Source organism: Natator depressus, chromosome 8 (genome assembly GCF_965152275.1).
Source record: "Natator depressus isolate rNatDep1 chromosome 8, rNatDep2.hap1, whole genome shotgun sequence".
NCBI lineage: Eukaryota > Metazoa > Chordata > Testudines > Cheloniidae > Natator > Natator depressus.
Window position 1 is genome coordinate 63,927,436 of NC_134241.1, and position 19,298 is coordinate 63,946,733.

The 19,298-nt window shown below is 40.4% G+C and overlaps 1 protein-coding gene across 1 annotated transcript in view; it reads left to right on the plus strand.

Moving 5' to 3' along the window:
- The first annotated feature begins 11,038 nt into the window (after window positions 1-11,038).
- The window catches only part of PTPRC (protein tyrosine phosphatase receptor type C), a 137,561-nt gene continuing 129,301 nt past the window's right edge, over window positions 11,039-19,298 (plus strand). Inside the window, exons 1-3 of the mRNA XM_074961190.1 lie at window positions 11,039-11,123; window positions 11,208-11,325; window positions 11,411-11,423. Coding sequence (XP_074817291.1) covers window positions 11,253-11,325; window positions 11,411-11,423 — 86 coding nt within the window. The 5' untranslated portion in view covers window positions 11,039-11,123; window positions 11,208-11,252. The remainder of the gene's footprint in view (window positions 11,124-11,207; window positions 11,326-11,410; window positions 11,424-19,298) is intronic.

Genomic DNA, 19,298 nt, shown 5'->3' on the forward strand with positions numbered 1-19,298 from the left:
TACCAGCTCCTATCACTGTGTGACACCAGCTTAAGAGGAGAAAGGTAGAGGGGTCTACATACTAGAGGTAATGTGATATATCTTTCATATTGTGGGGTGCTCAGAAACTATGGTAACAAGTGCTGCAGAAATGCCTATAAATGAACAACTTATAGCACAACTTCTTAAAAGAGGAAAACCAAATTAACCCCTCATTACCTGTTAACTTGTTGCTTGGAGGGGTGGAGGGAGGGAGGAATGTGCAGTTGTGACCTTTGGTGGATGGAGTGCCAATGATGCAAATGCACTGGGACCAAAACCCACCTCCTCAGTACTGAATGAATGGTTCCAAAGTCTTTCATATGCTCCCTCATGAAGGTTTTTCCCCTTTTAAAATGTTGCTCAACTGCTGTCTAATCAGTTGGGAGCCCTCAACAGGCTGGAACAGCAGCCCAGGGCCAGATGGTGAGAGGGAGAGATGTGCTTGTAGCACTTTAACTGTACACAACTCCACACTTCTGCACATACTTTCAGCCTCACCATTGCCCCAGAGCAGGTTTAGTTGGTATAGAAAACCTGAGGGCTAGTGCCATGCACCCTTCAATGCAGTGTAAACCAAGAACTGGTCAGATGCATCTTAACAAGAGCTTCTAGAATCAATCTAGAAGAACCTGAGGCAAGTCACTGAAAAGGTTGTGCTGAGCCCATGTGTTGCACCCTGCTAAGATCAGGACCCATGAGATTTGGGTAGTCATTGGCTATTGCTATCTTTCCCATTGGCAGTTACCCTTGTCCATCCCTCTGGCAACTTGTGCATTATGACATTCCACAAGGGGATATGGGAAATGCAGCCATTTGCATGCAGAGAGAGATACCAGTTATAATAATTGTAATATGTATTTGCTCCTGATACATCAGTTTGAGCCACTTGGCTACCAGATATGAGTCGGTTTGATGGCAACAAGTTTTGTGATTTGTAATTTAAGAAATTAGAGAAACTGGTCCATTAAGTTCTCCATTTCCCAAGACCACTGATTCCTCCATCAAACTAATCCAAAGGCATAGAGACATCTCCAGAGGACATGGGTCAGCTTCTGACTCCCAAGCTATACATCTGTTATCCTGAGAAAAATACAGAACAGCAATGTCATTAATTCCCAACACATGCCTAGCACCAGGAGATCAACGATTGTTTTGGTCCAAACCCCATACCTGTTCTGAGGAATGGGTGGAGGGCTACCTCCCCAAGGGAATGATCTGATGGAAACACTGCAAGTGAAACTGTAGCTCTATTGAAGTCAATGGCAAATCTGCATTGACTTCAACAGGGCCAGTATTTCACCCTGGAAGCACAAACTTAGGGATTCTCACCTGAAATGTGAGAAAAACAGCATTGGGAAGGATGTAACCAGGGCCTTAGTTTAGTCTTTTGCAAACCTATTACTGCATATTGTGCTAATTAATGTATAGGAACCAGAAAGTGAAACTTACTTGAAATGACAGGTTTCAGAGTAACAGCCGTGTTAGTCTGTATTCGCAAAAAGATGGTATGACTAGCGTATTTTCACAGTGCACATTAAGTAGAGTGCAGAAAGTAAAGAGTATTAAAGTAACATTTTGTAATATTCATTGAGTACCACAGGTAAAGAAATTTGGTTTTAAAATATGTTTTTTTAACCTGACAGGGTCTCTTTAAATAAACTGTGTACTCGGAGCCTTGCAAAATATACTGTCTGCCTTGTGTGAGTAGCAGCTAACTGGAAGGATGCGAAACATATCTCTAAATTAAATGAAACAAAATTCTCTTTTTATGTACAGGCTATTGTTGTCTGTAGTTTAAAAAAAGAGTGTCTACAGTATAGTAGTCTAGCAGGATGTATGTTCACTAGATGCATGTTAAATAGGGCTACCTAGCTGTTTTCTTTATATCTGTGATTTATTACCCGTTGATAACCAAACAATAGACATTTTTGAGATGTGGTATAAAAGATTTATAAAACAGGATTTGAACAATCTGTCACAGAAATAATGTGATGATAGGCAAGATAAAATCTATTTTTGTTCTTTTAATAATTAGCTTCATTTTTAATGCATGTCTAAAACTCTAGAAGAAAGATATTACTGGTGGCTGTGCTTCAAACAGCTCAGATATTCCATGTGTTTGGATGTTTATCCAAAGCATATTAACAATTTGAACCTCCTGGGGTTTGCAGCACTTGGCTTAGGCATCTTTTTGAAACAGGCCTTCTTGAAACACTTCTATTGCTTCCTGTTTTTATTCAGGCCAGGCACACCACAGTCTACCTCGGTAAGCAGCAAAGAAAGGGCTTCTCTTGTCTTATTTTGGCACTTCTTTTTTCAGTCCCATCCCTTTCTCTTGCACATGCAAACAAAAGTGAACTGAACATTTTTGAACCTCAAAGAAAGTTTGATTTGGGTTCTATTTTACGAAGGTTTGTTATATGCTGCCATTATTATTTGAATATTTGTGTTGAAGTAGCACACCAAATGCAAGTGGTACTGTGCTCATCTATAAGGAAACACAATTCCTGCACCTAAGAGATTATGATTTGAGAAGACAATCTATAAAGGTTTCAGAGTGGTAGCTGTGTTAGTCTGTATCAGCAAAAAGAACGTGGAGTACTTGTGGCACCTTAGAGACTAACAAATTTATTAGGGCATAAGCTTTCGTGGGCTAAAACCCACTTCATCAGATGCATGCAGTGGAAAATACAATAGGAAGATATATATATATATATATATATATATATACACACAGAGAACATGAAAAGATGGGGGTTGACATACCAACTCTAATGAGACTCATCAGTTAAGGTGGGCTATTATCAGCAGGAGAAAAAAAAACTTTTGTAGTGATAATCAGGATGGCCCATTTCGAACAGTTGACAAGAAGGTGCAAGTAACAGTAGGGGGAAAAATTAGCACGGGGAAATAGTTTTACTTTGTGTAATGACCCACCTACTCCCAGTCTTTATTCAAGCCTAATTTAATGGTGTCCAGTTTGCAAATTAATTCCAATTCAGCAGTTTCTAATTGGAGTCTGTTTTTGAAGTTTTTTTGTTGAAGGATTGCGACTTTTAGGTCTGTAATTGAGTGTCCAGGGAGGTTGAAGTGTTCTCCGACTGGTTTTTGATTGTTATAATTCTTGATGTCTGATTTGTGTCCATTTATTCTTTTGCGTAGAGACTGTCCGGTTTGGCCAATGTACATGGCAGAGGGGCATTGCTGGCACATGATGGCATACATCACATTGGTAGATGTGCAGGTGAACGAGCCCCTGATGATGTGGCTGATGTGATTAGGTGCTATGATGGTGTCCCCTGAGTAGATATGTGGACAGAGTTGGCAACGGGGTTTGTTGCAAGGATAGGTTCCTGGGTTAGTGGTTCTGTTGTGTGGTTGCTGGTGAGTATTTGCTCCAGGTTGGGGGGCTGTCTGTAAGCGAGGACTGGCCTGTCACCCAAGATCTGTGAGAGTGATGGGTTGTCCTTCAGGATAGGTTATAGATCATTGATGATGCGCTGGAGAGGTTTTAGTTGGGGGCTGAAGGTGGAATTAATTTGCAAACACTTATTGCAAGTTTTCTACCTTGTCAGTGTGGGCATACATTTCTTGCAGGCTCGAGTGGGATTTGAAATATGAGATGTTAGTGTCCTATCGGCCAGTTCAATGAAGAATCCAAGGATGGCATGGAAGAAAGAGCACGTATGTACATGTGGGTATGTCTACATTGCAATAAAACACTCATAGCTGTCTGGGTTCAGCTGACTTGGGCTAGTGGGACTCAGACTGTTGGACTGTAACATTGTAGTGTAGATGTTCCAGCTCAAGCCCAAGCCCAAGCCCGGGTTCTAGGATCCTGTGAGGCAGTGCGTTCCCAGAGCCTGGGCTCCAGCCTCATCCCAAATGACGACACAGCAGTTTTATAGACCTGCAGCATGAGCCCCATGAGCCCAAGTCAGCTGACCTGAATCAGCCACAAGTGTTTTATTGCAGTGTAAACATACCCTATGGGGTGATGTAGGTAATGGAGACGGATGTTCTTTTTATTCCAACAAGTTCACACATCCTTAAAACACATTCCCACTTTTGTGGGAAATAATATTGAAGAATAGATTTGTAGCTTTTTTTTACAGGATCGTATTTGTGAAACAATATTCTCTCCCGCTACTCCTGGCTTACGGAGTTCCAGCCCATGTGGTAAAATCTATTAAAACAAACCCACAGCCACTACCCTTCATTGCTCATTACTGATTGGTGGAGAGTAATTTGGCTCCACAAAGTCTGGAGATCAAGCTAGGAACTAATGCTGTTACCTGTCTGACTTCACTGTATCTTTGCCTACGACAGGAAAAAACAATTTAATACCAGGCAGTTTACAGGCCTGATTACAGTGAACTGGTAAGACACAGCTTTGATTCATGGACTGGATAGACTCAGTCAACAGGTTGTGTGTGTCTGAAAAGTCAGTTTTTAATGACACATTTGTGATTGAATACAGAATTTCATAAATTATAATATAAAATTATTTGTGATGACTACGGGGATGGAGCCTCTTGCTAAATAATCATTGCGTAGGGCTTCACCTTGTATAGTATTTTTCACTGACTAGGTAAAGCAGGAAGTGTTGTAAGAGGCTGAAAGAGGATATGCAAATATCACACTCTGATCTCTGGGGAGAGGGGGCATACATTACCTCAGACTTCTGCAAGTTGCAATTGGTTTGCCAGTTAGTTCAGTCTGGCCACGATCTGCTTGAGATAGGAAAGACTGTTTGTTTTTATTCTATTGCAAGTGAAATTACTGAATTGTAATTGATTTTTGAAACAAATAGAAAAGAAATTGACTAAACTCTAGCCAGATTCTCTCTCGGCAGAGACTAGATTTCCAGCATTATGCAAACTTCCTGTGTGTGTGTGTCTTACACGCAGTAAGGAAGTTCACTGCGTTGTACAATTTTAATAGCACTTTATGGGCTTTATGAGACATTGTTCTGAGCATAGTACTATCTGAACAGTTTGTACATAATAGGTTTTAAGTTTTTTTTTATCCTGTTGTCTTTTATTTTTCTATTCAGAAATTGTGTATGCTTGTAACAGCCGATGGTATGTGTTTCTTGAGTATTTTCTGACACAGCTAAAATGAAATCAACTAATTTGTGCCAGAGCTCTTTGTGCATTTATTACAGAATAAAAAATGAAACAGAAGCAAGACATAAAACAAAAACATCCATGAAGCAAACCCTTCCATTTCCAAGTGTTTCATTTCCCAGGTTCTGGTCTGTCTTTCTTCTTATACATCTCTTTAAATCACCTTTTAGTTTCTTGGCTCTCTGCCACAATCTACATTTCACACTGGCTTCTACTTTTTAACACTTTGCTCCTTGTACTTATTCTATTTTTAATCTAAAACTTCTGCTCTTTGATTAACAGAACAGAGAACTGTAATTATCCTTCTTTACTAGGAGCAATGGGCGAACCAGTTCAGATTAAGACCTGGTCTAAACTTAAACAATTGATTGACCTAGCTGCATTGCTCAGAGCTGTGAAGAATTTTGTGCCCTGGGCACTGTGTTTGGTTGACCTAACCCATGGTGTAGACACAGCTAGGTCAATTCTTCCATTGACCTAGCTACTGCCTCCCGGAGAGGTGGATTAACCACATTGATGGAAAAACCCCTTCCATCAATGTAGGAAGCATCTATACTAGGGCAGCACAGCTGCAGCACCATAGGTGTGCTGCTATAGTGTAGACGTACCCTCAGTAAGAAGTGACTTGAGCCATTACTCAGTACTTGAACCACATCTTTATCATAGTTTGAAGTGATTAGTTGACTCTTTTAACTATTTTTCATTTTTGCTTAGCTTTGCACTTCGCAGTTTGAACCGGGACTAAAGTCGGCTCTGTTCAAATATCACTGGAAAGACCTTTCTGGACACACCACTAATCTCAAGACAGTGCTTATTCTCACAGGATTTCTAACTTTAGTTTTATACTTGAGAAGCTTAGGCAAGGTCTGAATTAGCATCTGATTCAAATGGCTCTAAACCATCTCAATTTTGGCAGCCACTAATTGTAAAGGTCACCTTTTGCCAAAAATGTGCCTCTGCCTTCCCTTTTCTTTTATTTGAAAGGGAATTCCCTCAAATCCATAACTATCTTTTCTCTAAATTTCTTTTGAATGTGTTTTAGAATCTCATACTGTTGCTGTCAAGTGACACATCTCCTTGATGTCTGCAACTTGTACCTCCGCTTTTCCCTTGTGGAAGTATTTGATGTCTCACAGCATTTGCGTCGTCAAAATACAGCCCTCTTAAAAGTTCCATAAACCTGGAAAACATGCAATGTGTAATAACCCTCAGTTATGGGAGGGAGAAATGGCGTGTTGGAAACCTTGGAGGAAGAGGGACAAAAATCAAGCTACTATGGAGGTACCAGAGAAAAGCAGACGGTGTTAATAGCTTGTTGAGTCTACATTTAACTATTATTGCTGAGAATCAACTAACTTGAAATATGGAGACTGATGAAGCACATCTAACAGGTACAGGAAATAACTGCTCCGCTGCTCGACTGCCTTGTATGTCATAGGCTGTTTCTTCCTCCCTCTTCTCCCCCATCCCCCATTCTTCAACTGCTACGTACAAACTATTTTAGGATCATATATATTTAGAGCTGGAAGGGCCATCAAGTGGTCATCTAGTAAATAAACTAAGCCAGTCTGAGACAGCCAAAGAAGTAAATGTTTATGCAAAGTTGTAATTGGTATTACTGGTGAAACAAGTGAGGAAGGAAGACACTCTAATCTGTAAATTGAACATGGATCAGTGGTGGCGGAGAAACGAATATTAATTACGTCTGAAACATATTTCATAGTATTTAGCTGATTGGGATTTTGATCATTAGAAGGAGCCTTTAATACTGGAGAAAACTTCAGATACAACAGACTCCATTTACATTTCCTGCCTTTTTTCATAATTTTGCTTCCACTATTTTTCTAACTATCCACTCTGGTTTTGGTTAAGTAAAGACTTCCTTCTTCACAGCCTGTATTTATTTATTTATTTGCGCCTACAGATCCCAGACAGGGATTTGGGCCCCAGTGTGCTAGGTACTGTACAATACATGTGGACACATGTGCGTGCACACCTAACCACCAAAAAGACAGTCCCTGTATCTAGGAACTCTGAGTGTAAGCCAAGAGCACTATTCTCTGTCCCCTTTGCAGAGGAGCACAAAGTTACACTACACTGCTATGGTTAGTTCAGTAAGTAACAGTCACAGCACAGTAGCTGTCTACCCATCTTCACTTATTTGATCTTCCAATGAGGTAATAAACTAATATTTGACAGCACAGATGGATTAGTTTTAGGGATAATAATAATAATAATAAATATTTACAATTTTATAGCCTTCCGTCTGACAATGCATCCAGCTCTGGGTAGGTAGCAAGCAGGGGAGGAGACAGACCAAGGTGCTGGAGGTAAACAATAATTAAATTAATAGATGTATGCAATATTTCCCAAAGTAGTATCAGAGAGGACAGTGAAATGACAAAAAAAAAAATGAGGAGGGTGCAATAAAGGGACAGAAAATAAAACTGAGATTCCACCTAAGAATATACAAACTATTACAGTGAAAGAAGATAGCCTGAAATGCAGATATTGAGTGGGAAATACTTGGAAAGTAGTAATGGCATAAAAGGCAGAAGGCATAGTGTACAGTAAACAGGACACAGAGACCTACAATGTGACACAGCAGCAAACATTGCAGGCATTGCAGTTGTAAACTACATGTACAAAGGAATCACAAAGTGAGATGACAGTCTCTTAATGCACATATTCTGCACTAGGACAGGTATGTTGCCCTTTGGCATGATTCACCTAAAGGATCAAATTTTTACAGTATCACCCACAATCCCTATTGTTTGCCTAAAGCACTGGCACCAAACTCAGTAAACCGATAAATCTTAAAGTATGGAGGAGAATGCTCTGGAAACAAGTGACAAGAGAACATTCAGTGAGCCCAATGAAATAGAGGACTGTGTCACATTGAAACCAAGACAAAAATACTTTGGGAAAGATAATCTGTATATCCATTTTCTTTATTGCTTTTGACCATAGGTTGCTGCTCTTTGCTTAGCATTACTCCAGTTCACGACCCTTCTGGCCCACAGTAAATATGGTAGTGCTATGACCTCTATGTGGCAATGGTAAGATGGCATCTACTGAGTATATGAGAATAGATGAACAACCAGACTGGGTCAGACCAATGGTCCATCTAGCCCAGTATCCTGTCTTCTGACAGTGGCCAATGCCAAGTGCTTCTGAGGGAATGAACAGAACAGATAATCATCAAGTGAGCCAATCTGTGATCGCCCATTTCCAGCTTCTGTAAACAGAGGCTAGGGACACTTCAGAACATGGTTTTGCAGAGCAGTATGATTTGAGTGTCTGCAAGCATTTGAAGGATGTATATGCCGCAGAGGGATACGAATTGTTTATAACGATACTATTTGTTGTAACCAAAAAAGAATGAAACTGAACAAAAGAGAATTTTGGCTGAAAATCAGGAAAAATCTACTAGAGTTGAGATGTATTAGATTGTAGAGTAAACCCCCAAATGAAAAACCGGAAACCCAGCCATTTGAGTCATTTAAAATCATATGGGACCAAGTGTTAGACAGATCATTGTAGAAAACAATCCTCACATGGGATGGGGATGGCCAGCTTAATAAATCTTTCCTATCTTTAATTTTTACGACTTCATGATTTTACTCTGGATTAGAGAGACAAGAGTTGCCTTTTGTGTATCTAATCTTCTGTTACAATCTGGTACAAACATGTGCAAAGTCTTTTATTTGTCTTTGTTATGTAAAACTTATTACTGAGCAGCGGTAATTATTCCCCTTTGGCTGGTTCCTTTTTTTTTTTTTTTTTTGTAAAGTGTTCAATTTGTGTCCTGAATACAGATAATGGAAAAATATTTCATTCAAAATTCAGAAAAGTTCTAAGCCCTTTTATTCTCCAGGTTTAGAAAAGGGATGATTTTTCATTCATTGGAAATTTTGCATGAAAATTTCGAAATAATTTTTGGGTTTTGAAATATTCTGGTTTTTGCTTTTCCATGCTTTTCTCTCTTTTCCTTTTCCACTCTCTATAAGGAGGCAAAGAAGGAAAATTAAGACTAAAAACAGAAAGTCTTTAATTGCCCCCCCAGTGTTTCTGTCTAAATTTTTCATTTTCCAAGTTAATTGAAAAAACCCCACCATAAAATGATGAAAAATCCCAATAGAAAAAATGATCACTTATCAAGTAAATAAAATTATTTAAAACATTTTGATCAGCTCTAGCCTTTAATTATATGTAAGGCTATGATTTAGTCATGGGTATTTTTAGTAAAAGTCATGGGCAGGTCACGGGCAATAAACAAAAATTCATGACCCATGACCTGTCCATGACTTTTACTACAAATACCCATGACTAAATCCTGGGGAGCCACTGCTGGGGGTGCAGGGGCCAGCAGCACCAGCTGCCGGGGACTGTCAGAATAGCGGCTGCTCTGGCTGCTGGGGGACCGCTGCCAGGGCCCGTTGGAGCAGCCGCTGCTCAGGGCTGCCAGAGGAGCAGCTGCTCCAGCCACCTGGGGACCGCTGCCAGGGGTTGCCGACAGCGGCTGCTCCAGCCAGCCCAGGGACTGTCTGAGCAGCGGACAGTGTGGCTGGCCCCAGGGACCGCCTGAGCAGCGGCTGGCTGCAGAGCTGCTCCACCATCGACTGGTGCCAACTGCTTGGGTGGCCCTTGGCTCATCCACACTAGCCAATGCAGAAGATGCAGTCCGATGAAGTGAGCTGTAGCTCACGAAAGCTTATGCTCAGATAATTTGGTTAGTCTCTAAGGTGCCACAAGTACTCCTTTTCTTTTTGCAAATACAGACTAACACGGCTGCTACTCTGAAAACTGTGTTATGGGTTACCTTGGTAACTGCTGGAACAAAAATCTGGCTAAATGACATCAAAGAGTGCACAAACTCCACATCTTCCATTCTTTTACATAAATGAATGAGGCTTTCTTCCCTTTTTTTAGCAATCTTCCGAACTCATGGTGCTGCTGGTAAATGTTGGCTATCTTAATGTTGACCACTAAACTGGTGGTAGTTGGTTCAAACCCCCAAAGGAAAGAGGAAACCCCAGCGTTTCCCCCCCTTTTAACCTCTCTTCTGCTCTTTACCATCCAACAGGACCCTAGTGAGCTGTTGGGTTCCGTTGCAGTGACTGCAATGAGGGAAGACATCTGCAGTCCTTTACCTACTCAGCAGGAGAGACCAAAGTCCTCCAGGATTGTGCTGCCCCCTGGTAAATACTAGAAAGGGACTAAATATTCCATCATAGGGATGTGTCAACTTTTTGTGGAACTGACTATGCCAAAATTCAGATTCAGCATATTGTAGGTGGTGGTATGAAAGCCTTAGAGAACTACAGCATGCTGACTTCCTAGGTACAGAACAGCACAAGAAACAGAATATAGGCCATCCATAGCTACTTGGTATTGAGTACTGTCATGTTAGGAATTGCATTTTTGCAGAGAGACTGTTAACAAAAGTACTTTTTAGATCAATGTTCAAATGTTATTCATTTAACTGATAATCACTTCAATAAGAACTGGGTATTTTTATTATGGCTGTATTGTCAATTTAATATGTGGATTCATTAGGTCCTCAGAAGGATATTTTTTCTTGCCTGGTATAGCTTGAAAGAATACAGGGTCCATGAATGACCAGGCACTGGAACAGAGCTAAGTTACAGAAAAGCTAATATTAGAAGTACTAAGGTCTTTACTTACTGTCCCATCTTTTGAAACATGAAATTCTTTTCAACTCTTCTTCAGTTCTTCTGCAGAAATGGTTAAAAATGATCTATTCGGTTGAATTAAGGAAGTTACACATTACTGCAGCAACTTAAGAAAACCCTCTTGACTTCCTGGAAACTGAAAAGAAAAAAAAGTGGTGTTTTAAAGAAGTAGGTAAGATTGTCTCTGACATCACTTAGCTATATAGTGAGATCGCGAGTGGTTAGTCTTTGGGTGACAGAGGAAACTGCTCCCTGACTGATAAGCAGGCACTGCAATGTATGTGCACAGTTATTCTGCTTTTGATTCAAGTTTTGCCGAGAAATACTTTTATAGAAAGATAACAATTATTTTGCTTTCCAGAGAGAGACACATGCTGTTTCATAAGGATACGCCTGATTTCCAGATATGACCATGTTTTTGTGGCTTGAACTCTTGGCATTTGGCTTTGCCCTTCTGGACAACAATGTTTTTGTCAAAGGTACGTACCAACTGATATTTCATTTTCTAAATATGGTACCATAAAGTTCTTTCAGCAAAACAGAATGTTGAAGCTTTGCAAAGAGGAGAACTGACAATGTTGTCCAGAAACTATAATATATTGGAGCCGCAGCCATAATGTGGCAAAGGCTCCACTAGAACAGGACGACGTGGCTTAGAATGTGCAAGAGAAAAAATGTTTCCTGTGTAGCCATCTGTGAACGTTGTATAAACTTTTTTAAAGAAAACTTTGCATTTTATATTTTAATTGTCTTTTATTCAAATCGTTTGGAAAAAATAATTGATTTGGAGCTCTCATAAATATCAGTTCAGTAGAATCCCAGTTCATTGTTTATGAGTCAATACTTTATTCCTTCACTGTTTAAAAACATTAAAAATCTCACTGAAGGAATCTTTAAACAATAAAGATCTCTTTGTATTTAAGTCTCTCCCTGATGCAGATGGCATACGGTTCCTCAAATTTAGATTTGTATTGTAAAGAGTCTAGAAAGAAATCCAAAAACTGACTGGAGTGATGGGCAATTGTAAAATGTATGTAATTACCATTGACAGTTTTCAAGAAATAAAGTAATTTTGTTGGTACATCAGCTTTGTAGTTAGTGAAAATTAATTAGAGAGACAGAATTTAGAATGGTCTGCAGCTACTTTCCATTATAAGTGAAGTTAGATCAATCTTCACTGATAGGTCTTGAAAAAGAATCGTACAGTCTAAGGGCCTGATCCTGCAACATTGACAGCTAGGTGTAGTTCTTGCTACTGAGAGTAGTCAATTAAGTCAATGGCAATACTCACAGAAGTAAGTATTATAAATGACCATCAGCGTCTGAAGAATCTGGATCCTATGATGATACAGTTTTCAATTAAAGAAGGCACAATGTTGCAGCATGATTGCCCCCCACCCTCTACCACCCTTCCGGTTAGCTAGTTTATATAATTGAGGATGTTAGCTAGGACAGCTGTTTGATAAGCAATGTTCATCCTAAAATTGGGCCTTAATTTACTTAATTCCAGATAGTAGCAAATGGCATGGTCTGATTCTCCCCTCATCTACAGCCGTTTTACACAGGTGTATTAATAATAATTTATTACTAATTGATTTCAATGGAGTTACTCCTGATTTACACTGCTGTAACTGATAGAAGAATCAGACCCTTAGTTGCTAACATGTTTTAGCTGGTTTAGAGTCTGGGTATTAGTTCTGTAATCCTTGAGAGCCTACAGAGATTGGGCACTAAATAGATCTGGCTAGTAGCTGTTGGATATTATATGGAAACAAGCGAATCTTGCACTATAAAGCAAAAGAGCAGATTTCTCTTTTTTTATCTGCTCTCCCATTTTTCATTTTTATAACTCATGTCTACAGCTGCTGCTCCCTTTTCTTCAGCAACGGCAGGTCAATGCCAGCCTCCGTTGCCATTCCTATTGTGAGTCGATGCAATGGCTAACAGAGGGGGCTGGATGAGGGGGAGAGAGTAGCACTACTTTTCCTCAAAAGACAGATTGTATCTTCTTTTCTACATAGACTGGTCTGGCTTCGGCCAGTTCCTCCCTATCAAGTTGCTAATACAATTGTTACAGGAGCCACAGCAGGGAGAAAAACAGAATAAAGTCAGTAAAAGTTCAAATACTGAAATGGCATTAAGGTATTGGAGAATTATGAGGGAGAAAATATTTGGCTTAAAACTTTGCTCGGTCTCCATTTCTTGGAGGGAATTCTTTCTTCTCACATCTTCCTCTTTGATTTTGGGCAAGTCACTTTACCCCTTTGTGTCTTTGTCTCTCCTTTTGTTAAATGGGGATAAAGCTATTTACCACCTTTGTAACCCATGTTGAAATCTACAGATGAAAAGCACTGTACAAGAGCTAGTTGTTGTTGCTTGTGATTAGCCATACCATATTGATTTACTGAATCCCCTATATCAAATATCCAACAGTGTAGACACTGTAGGTCCCATTGGGACTAAAATCAAAGATGTATCTCAGAGGGAGCACAGAACACCAGGGCTCTCGGATCTGCACTGTCAGCCTGTTGGTTACCAGGTGGAATTTAAGGCGTTGCTTTTCCCTATATAATTTGGCACATGCTTATTTGAGAGACTCCTGTCCCCATGCCTTACTGACACAATTATGATCAGTCATTGTAACCTTCCTTCTCCCCCCACCCCTCATGTGTGAAATAGCTTACATTTGACTTTCAAGACACTTTCAATGCCTATCTATTTTTCTTGCTATAGGGTAGGGAAGAGTTTGTTGGGGGTGGATCTTTCTGTTAGGACAGGTGTATTGATGGACTTGATATTTTTTCAGAGTAACAGCCGTGTTAGTCTGTATTCCAGCAGGAGAGTGAGTTTGTGTGTGTGGTTTTTGGAGGGGGGCGAGGGGGTGAGAGAACCTGGATTTGTGCAGGAAATGGCCCACCTTGATTATCATACACATTGTGAAGAGAGTGGTCACTTTGGATGGGCTATTACCAGCAGGAGAGTGAGTTTGTGTGTGTGTGTGGGGGGGGGGGGGCGGAGGGTGAGAAAACCTGGATTTGTGCTGGAAATGGCCCAACTTGATGATCACTTTAGATAAGCTATTACCAGCAGAAGAGTGGGGTGGGAGGAGGTATTGTTTCATGGTCTCTGTGTATATAATGTCTTCTGCAGTTTCCACAGTATGCATCCGATGAAGTGAGCTGTAGCTCATGAAAGCTCATGCTCAAATAAATTGGTTAGTCTCTAAGGTGCCACAAGTACTCCTTTTCTTTTTGATATTTTTTGTATTGGTTACCATTGGCTGGTAGGGATGGAGTAGGTGCTAGGTCTTATCTCGAGTGGTTTGTTGCCCGGGGTTATACTCGGAGGGGAGGAGAGGGTCTTTATTCTTGCTGCAGAAATAGTTTGCTGGTTATTGTTAGTCAATGGTGAGTTTGTTGCTGGGTTTGTCTTTACATTATGATTTGTGGCCAAGATTCAAATATTCCTAGTAAATTTTTTTTTGGGGGGGGTGCTCAATTTGTGGGGCCCAACCTGAAATGTTTTAAAACAGCCTGATTCTCTCAAAGTGCCAAGCACCCACCCTCTGCCAGTCAGACCCCTGTAAGGTGTCTTAGGTTGCACATCCCAACATTGAGGCATTTAGAATCACTAGTCACATTTAAGAATCTTGACCTAAGTTTTTAAAGAATGTCAAAGATAGCTAGAGCCTGGGAAAGGTGACTTTTTATATATATTGTTAGAAATTTCAAGAAATGAAATATATGTGGCCATCTGCAGTGTGTCAGTAATAAATATAGGAGTAATATTATTTGTAGCTGTTCCGTACCCATTTTCTAATGAACATTGAAAACTTCCATATTGATACTGAAGTAAAACATCTCCAAGTTACTGAGTGCACTGTCTTAGGCTCCGTTCCTGCAACTCGGTCTGTACAGGGAGACATTTGCATCCATGAAAAATTCCATTCGGGTCACTTTTTCAATGCGGTGTCTGTCCCTCTCAAGTCCACTTGCACAGAACAGCTTGTAATATCAGGGTCTAATACAGTCTAGCATATGCTATGGGGCTTTATAATGATCAGTGTCATAATATGCTCTTTCTTCTAACTTGGTTTTCTGATAAACGATCAAAATGTAAGTCTTGTATTTCTGGGGTCTATCTGCACATTGAAGCATATCTTTATGAAATGCTACAATTGTTCTCAGATTTTTTTAAACACGTGCTGGCTGAACTTCCTCTCGTCCATGGCTTCAGGTCCTCCTTTCTCCCACTGAAGAACTGGCACAGTTTTCACAAGCCTTTTACCCAACGCTGAGCCACTTCCTTTTCACAAGAAACTCCAAGTTCCACTTAATAGTTTGGGTTTGACTTTATGATTATTTTATTTTATTTTATTAATTAAAAGGCTTCTGCAGCCTCAGGAAAATCACTGTCTAAACAACTTCCAACCTTAACAGCTAATGAGCTTGGTCTAAATGTCTTTTCTTCTTTGCTTTGCCACAACCTTTGGCAGAGCTCCCCTACGTCTTTGGCCTCCTCATGGCAGTTAGAGTCTGAAGGATTGTGCTGGAGTGCAACTCAGGCTACCCTTTTGTAAAGATCTAGTGGAGCCATGTTGTAGTTATAATTTATAACTATGGAAAGCTATGGTAATGCTTGGAAGTGGGGTGGTTAGAAAAAGCAGAATTGCAAAAACAAGAGGAAGATATTAGAGGAGGAAGAGGGGAAGAGAGAGTATTCTGAAATACCCTCTCTTCTGTGACACTTTTCACTTACAACAGCCACCTGTCTCTTGAAGATGTTGGGTATTTCACTATGTTGTTTTCCATAGTGCATGCAGACAGTAAGTTCTCTGAGGCAGGGACCTTGTTTGTGACAAATCACTCACTTTTCAGTGCTCTGCTCACTTCTGGTATTTCAAAATATGACAATAGATGGGAACCAGAGACACAAAAAACAAGAGAGGGAGGAGTGGAGGGTAAGAGAGAAAAAAGGGAGGGAGGGAAGAGTGAAGTGCATGCGATGTGACAGGATTATTGTTGAGGTGTATGTGCTGTTATCTAAGGAATATAGGGAAAGGGATGTTGGTTCAAGGCCAACCAGTTTGCTTTACACTGTGCAAGGCAGACCTGTGATTCCAACCATATAATTCATTTAGATTTCTTCATTAATGCATTTATATTTACAAACTGAAATGCAGCAAACCACATTTAGAATCAGAGGGGCAGCCATGTTAGTCTGTATCCCCCAAAACAAGCATTCCTTATCAAGCATTCTTAAAACTACAAACCCACCTGGGGAAGTGAGGAAACAGATTGACAGAGCGAGATGGGTACCCAGAAGTCACCTACTACAGGACAGGCCCAACAAGGAAAATAACAGAACACCACCGGCCATCACGTACAGCCCCCAGCTAAAACCTCTCCAGAACATCATCAACTATCTACAGCCTACCCTGGAAAAAGATCCCTCACTCTCACAGACCTTGGGAGGCTGGCTAGTCCTCGCTTATGGACAACCCCCCAACCTGAAGCAAATACTCACCAGCAACCACACACCAGACCACAGAAACACTAACCCGGGAACCTATCCGTGTAACAAACTCTATTACCTACTCTAGCGACACCATCAGAGGACCCAACCACATCAGCCACACCATTAGGGGCTCATTCACTTATATATCTACTAATGTGATATATGCCATCATGTGCTAGCAATCCCCTCTGCCATGTATATTGGCCAAAGTGGACAGTCTCTACGTAGAAGAATAAATGGACACAAATCAGACATCAGGAATGGTAACATGCAAAAGCCAGTAGGAGAACACTTCAATCTCCCTGGACATTCCGTAACATATTTAAAAGTAGCCATCCTTCAACAAAAAACAACTTCAAAAACAGACTTCAAAGAGAAACTGCAGAGCTACAATTCATTTGCAAACTTAACACCATTAATTAATTTGGGCTTGAATAGGGACTGGGAGTGACTGGCTCACTATAATAACAATTTTCCCTCTCTTGGCATTGACACCTCCTCATTAATTATTGGGAGTGGACCACATCCACCCTGACTGAATTGGCCTCATCAGCACTGGTTCTCCACTTGTAAGGTAACTCCCTTCTCTTCATGTGCCAGTATATTTATGCCTCTATCTGTAATTTTCACTCCATTCATCTGAAGAAGTGGGGGTTTTTTACCCACGAAAGCTTATGCCCAAATAAATCTGTTAGTCTTTAAGGTGCCACCGGACTCCTCACATTTAGAATGTACTACCAATATACTCCTACAGTCACAGAGCTGCCATGCAGAGATTGATTAGAAGGAAAGTCCTTTTTGGAACATGTCACACTGCAATCATTTCCTTTACCTCTGAATTTTTCTCCAATGCTATTATGTTTATATATTTGGGTCCCTAGTCTATGTTGGGGCCTTTGGAATACAAAGTATTAAGAACTATACAAATACATAGTGAGACACACAGTCCCTGCCTTGGCAAGACAGACAAAGGGGAAGGGGAAATGGGAAATGGAGGTGAAGTGACTTTCCAAAAGTATCATAAGAGGTCGAGGTTAGAATTAGGAACAGAACCGTGGTCTCCTGACTCCTTGTCCTGTGCCCTATCTATTAGACCCTGCTGCACCCCTGACATTACTTATGTGTATTGAATAACCTGTAGGTCTTCATACTCAATCACTAACACATTAAGTCACGGAAGGAGTATTTAATAGGTGTTTCTTCTCTTGAGGAGCTGCATGGAGGTACATTCTGTACCATGCTGAGAGTGAGATGCAGGGGAAGACTATAAAGTATTTAACTCCACGGTGTCCTCTCTTGGTATTCGTGGTCTAGTTAGATATTATTATATCTAATTGTCAATTTTCCTGAGTTCTGCCACGACTACCTCTCTTTGCCTAAATGGCTGTTGCCTCTTAAGTCTCCACTCACCCGTGCCCAGAGCCTTAGTTATTTTCTCAGTGAAGCTGTTTAATGGGGATTGGATTGCCAGGCCCATCCAGGAAATGGCAGTACAGCCTAGAAATATGTCACCTCAGGTAGCTTATTGCCTTTTCCTTTACTTCAGAATGCCCACTCTCACACATTGCTGTTACACTCATGTCTGATTAACAGTCAAGAGGATGTTTGATTTCAGCTAGTTCATGTAATTTCAGTTGGGAAAACCACTCTGAGCTAGTAGGCAGTTTTTGCACAGAATGTTTACTGTCTTTGAAGCTGAAGTCAGGCACTGAATGAGCCTGGAATCAAATTGATGCACCATAATGGTGTAAAGCCCTGAAATGGTAAAACACTGATATCTTCCTATAAATATCAAGATTAAACAACAAAAACAACCTACAGTGCTTTGTTTTTCTCATTTGAAATGGAGATTGACTGCTGCATTGTGTGTCTACATATATTTCCAGGTTATCTGTGCACTTGCAGACAGGTCATGTTCACTGGTGTTTCAATGATTGTTAAACCGTTTTATCTATTTCCAGGTTTTTTTCTCTTTCTAATAAAAGCAGATTGGGGGCTCCAGGATCCGGGTTTTAAAAACTAACTTTGTGAGCATTTCAGTGTCAGCTTACATTATCCATAATGTTGTATAGCTACAGAATCTATTTCCTTTCTTTTCTTTTCTACTTCTTTTGCAGTACTGTACTCCTAGTTATTCCTTCTGTGTCAACGTATACTCAGCTGGTATGCTTTCTTGGGTTTCTGTTTTGCAAATTCACAGGCTTCTCTTACAACCCTGCTTCTCATTCACAATCTCACCACTCTATAAAGAGTTGTCAGCTCTAACAGTATATTTCATTGTGCATGGAGGACTTTTTTTGTCACAAAAATGTGGACTCTGTGGAGCAGTTTTTGAAATTGCCTTTGAAATAGTCTTTTCCTGACATGAGATGAAACAGGACACACACACAAATCAGACTTAATAGCGCTACAACGTGGGGGGCGGGGCGGGAGAGGTCAAATCAAAGAATATTTCTGTACTACAGATAGCAACTAGCAGATCATTAAATATATTAGCTATCTCCTAGCACCTGCAAAGCTATATCATCAGGAAAATGTAAGGCAATACACAAGGATAGCAATAATCTCTGTCTCAGAAGGGTTGGTGTATAGGCATATGGTATTATGACACTTCCAGATAATTAACTAGTTACTGCAAAGGCACTCGCCCCCTTGAAACTGTGAACAGGTTACTTTAAGCAGTAGTGCATTCCTGGACTGCTTCTGGATGGTGGGAGTTAAGAAGGAATGAAGTGGATAAGAGAAAAGGGGGAAGATAAATGATGGAGTATGGCCAAGTGGCTAGAGCACAGAACTGGGTGTCAGGTTCTGTGGATTCTATTCCAGGCTCTGTCACAGACATGTTGTATGCTGTGTAGTTGTAGCCGTGTTGGTTCAGGGCTATTAGAGAGACAAGGTGGGTGAGGTAATCTCTCTTATTGGACTAATTTCTATT